General features: G+C 42.4%; 1 protein-coding gene across 1 annotated transcript in view; it reads left to right on the top strand.

Annotated features, from left to right (window-relative positions):
- LOC108490129 (adhesion G protein-coupled receptor B3-like) overlaps positions 1 to 431 on the top strand; it is a 73,656-nt gene extending 73,225 nt beyond the window's left edge. The window contains exon 6 of the mRNA XM_017795233.1: positions 396 to 431. Within this exon, the coding sequence (XP_017650722.1) occupies positions 396 to 431 (36 nt within the window). The remainder of the gene's footprint in view (positions 1 to 395) is intronic.
- The last annotated feature ends 2,340 nt before the right edge of the window (positions 432 to 2,771 follow it).

Below are 2,771 nucleotides of genomic sequence, written 5' to 3'. Positions count from 1 at the left end.
TTATTAGTCTTAATGAATATGTAAAGATGGGAAAGTATGACTCTTGGACTAGTAAAAGAAATTCTATTTTATTCCACCCTCTTCAAGTGATCCTGTTTAGAAATAACATATATTTAAGTAAGTTTGAAACCATATAACAGATACCAGATATTTCCATTCCATTTGTGTATGTGTGTGTGTGTGTGTGTATGTGTGTGTGTGTGTGTATGGTTATGGCATATAAGTGAAGGTTGGGCAGCAAATTTATGGAGTCAGTTCTCTCCCTCTGAAGATGGAGCTCAGGTTGTCAGGCTTGCGCAGTAAGAGCCCTTACCCCAGCCATCCCTTCAGCACTCACTGGAGTGTTTGTTTCTCTTATCTGTGTCTTAAAACATGTTTCTCTAAATTTGTTGCAGATAAAAATTTTGGAAGCCACATGGAAGGAAAAGTAATTAAAATGCACATTCTAGGGTTATCCCAAGTCTTTAAAAAAATAGGATCTATGGGTCAGAAAGATGACTCACAAGTGAGGATGCTGCCCGAACCTAAGTTCGATCCCTGGGACCAACATAGTGGAAGGAGAGAACTGACTGAGGCAACATGTCCTTTGACCTTCATACATGCGCCTTGGCATGTTCACTCCCACCCCCAAATAAATAAATAGATAAATAAATAAATAAAGGAGGGGCAGGCATTACTGAGAGAACTAAGTATAAGGAAAGCAACATATGATGTCCAGTTCACTAGGCCAGATGAAATTGTGTTCACCAGAGATATGAAAGAAAGCTTAATTCAACTGCGACCTCAAAAATGGTATGGGGCTTTAATGGCTTTACTAAGCCCTTTGATGGGACAGCATCTTTGTAAAGGGAGAGAGGCTTTGGCAAATCTAAATGATTCTGACCAGCATGTAAAACATGTCTGTGAAATAACAGAACACCCTATAAGAGATATAAAGAAGACCAGACAGAAGAAATGGTCTATTTGGGTTACTCGAAGACAAATGTGGTAAGACTTATGTTAAACCCAAATCTCCAGAGAAAAAAAATGATAGAAAACCATAGTTGGTACTAAGGCATTTCTGGAGGGCCTTAAAATCATAAGAACAGTTTACAAAAGACATTCTAAGAATAACAACTGTATAAGGGGTGGTTAAGAATACCCAAGGATTAAATAAGATGCATTTCTCTTCTGATAAAGGCTATACTAGGGGTGGAAGCATGTTTTCCTCCCAAGTTCTCCCTCAGAAACCTGGTGTGGTCAATGGGAAGATGACAGATGTGGCTACAGTCAGGAGGCAGACTCAGAGCCTGTCTGACTCAGGGAACCAACAAGTGCAGGGGGAACAGGGGAAGCCCCCTGCCTCAGCCCAGTGCAGGGTCAGGCAACTGGAGCCAACACCTGTAAGTGTATCAAGAATAGAAGAATCCAAAGGGATAACTAAAAATGGTAATGAGCTAACCAAATTAATGCCTCATACCCATGCTATGGTACCTAACAAGGATCTATGGAGAAAACAGTTAATACGAATAGACAAAACCTTTCTATGCTTTATAAGACCTTGTCTATGAGTGATTTAATATATAATGTTAACATTCCTTTGAATGTTTTACAGATGTGAAACCCATTTGAAAGATACCTGAAGAAGCAAATGCCAGCTATAGTCAATGGTTAAGGAAATCTACAGTACTAGGGATGGGTTGACTCCCTATGAGCTGCTGGTCAGAGAGAGATCATAGAGGTCCTCCAATTCACCAAGGCTATTGCTGTTAATGTCGGTTGTACACTAGAAAGGTCAGTAAGTCCATATTACTGAGGACTCTGCATGTTGTGAGCACGGGAGAAGAAGAAGAGATGGAACTGAGGCTAAGCCACAAAACTCTGTGCCACTGGATAGATGATCTTCATATTGCCAGAAGGGTCTATACAGATGGCTGAGGATGAAAGGATCCCATATAAGTCTACTCAACAATGGACCCTGTGTGCTGCACACTATGGACATGCCAAGCAATACCTGCAAGTGCAATAATGGCTCGACCACATACGTACAACTGACAAATTTCTAATTGAATAAGCCTAGGGGTGGAACACACATCTGGTGCTGTAGACCAGGCCAACGCCTTTTGTCAAGAAAGGCTACAGACCCTAGTGGAGAAGCCATCATAAGTATATTGTTTAATGAGTATCATACACCTATTGGGAGATCCTCTAGGCATCTGTATTTACATTCATGTTTGTTTAAATGTGTCTACTTCCTTCCATTTGTCTTTATAGTAGAAGAAACACCACTGAGATAGATCAGTGGCCACAGCCTAAAGATGACTAATGGGGAGGCCCAAGAAGCCACTCTCTCACCATGATACAAGAGAGATCACCCTACATCTATCACCCCCTCCAAGGCTCAGGAACTTTAGTGAAAGATGGACGGAAAGATTGTAAGGGTGGAGGAAAGGGGTGGAGTGTCTCCCGACTGGCTAGTTCCTCCAATGGGTGGGGCCTGCCACAGAGTGTGGACTATAGGGGTATGGCTGGGAGCCATCTTGGAATGGAAGCCACGAGCTGTACCAGAGAAGCCGTGAGCCATGGGGAAGCATATGAGCCGTGGGAAGGCCACGTGCAACAGCTGAAAGACAGAATGGACTGAGACCTTTTAATGGACTTGGGGTGATCACTGGCCCCAGAGGTGTGAGTGAATTATGGATGTGGCATGGTCTGATAAGGTGGGCTCTGAAGCACGGTGCAGGGCTAGGTACTGGGTACTTATTCCTTTGTAAGTTAATAAATATACATAA

This window comes from Nannospalax galili, unplaced genomic scaffold, assembly GCF_000622305.1.
Source record: "Nannospalax galili isolate Female #2095 unplaced genomic scaffold, S.galili_v1.0 scaffold2288, whole genome shotgun sequence".
NCBI lineage: Eukaryota > Metazoa > Chordata > Mammalia > Rodentia > Spalacidae > Nannospalax > Nannospalax galili.
The sequence above is the reverse complement of the archived record's forward strand: the minus strand, read 5'-3'. Positions and strand labels throughout refer to the sequence as shown.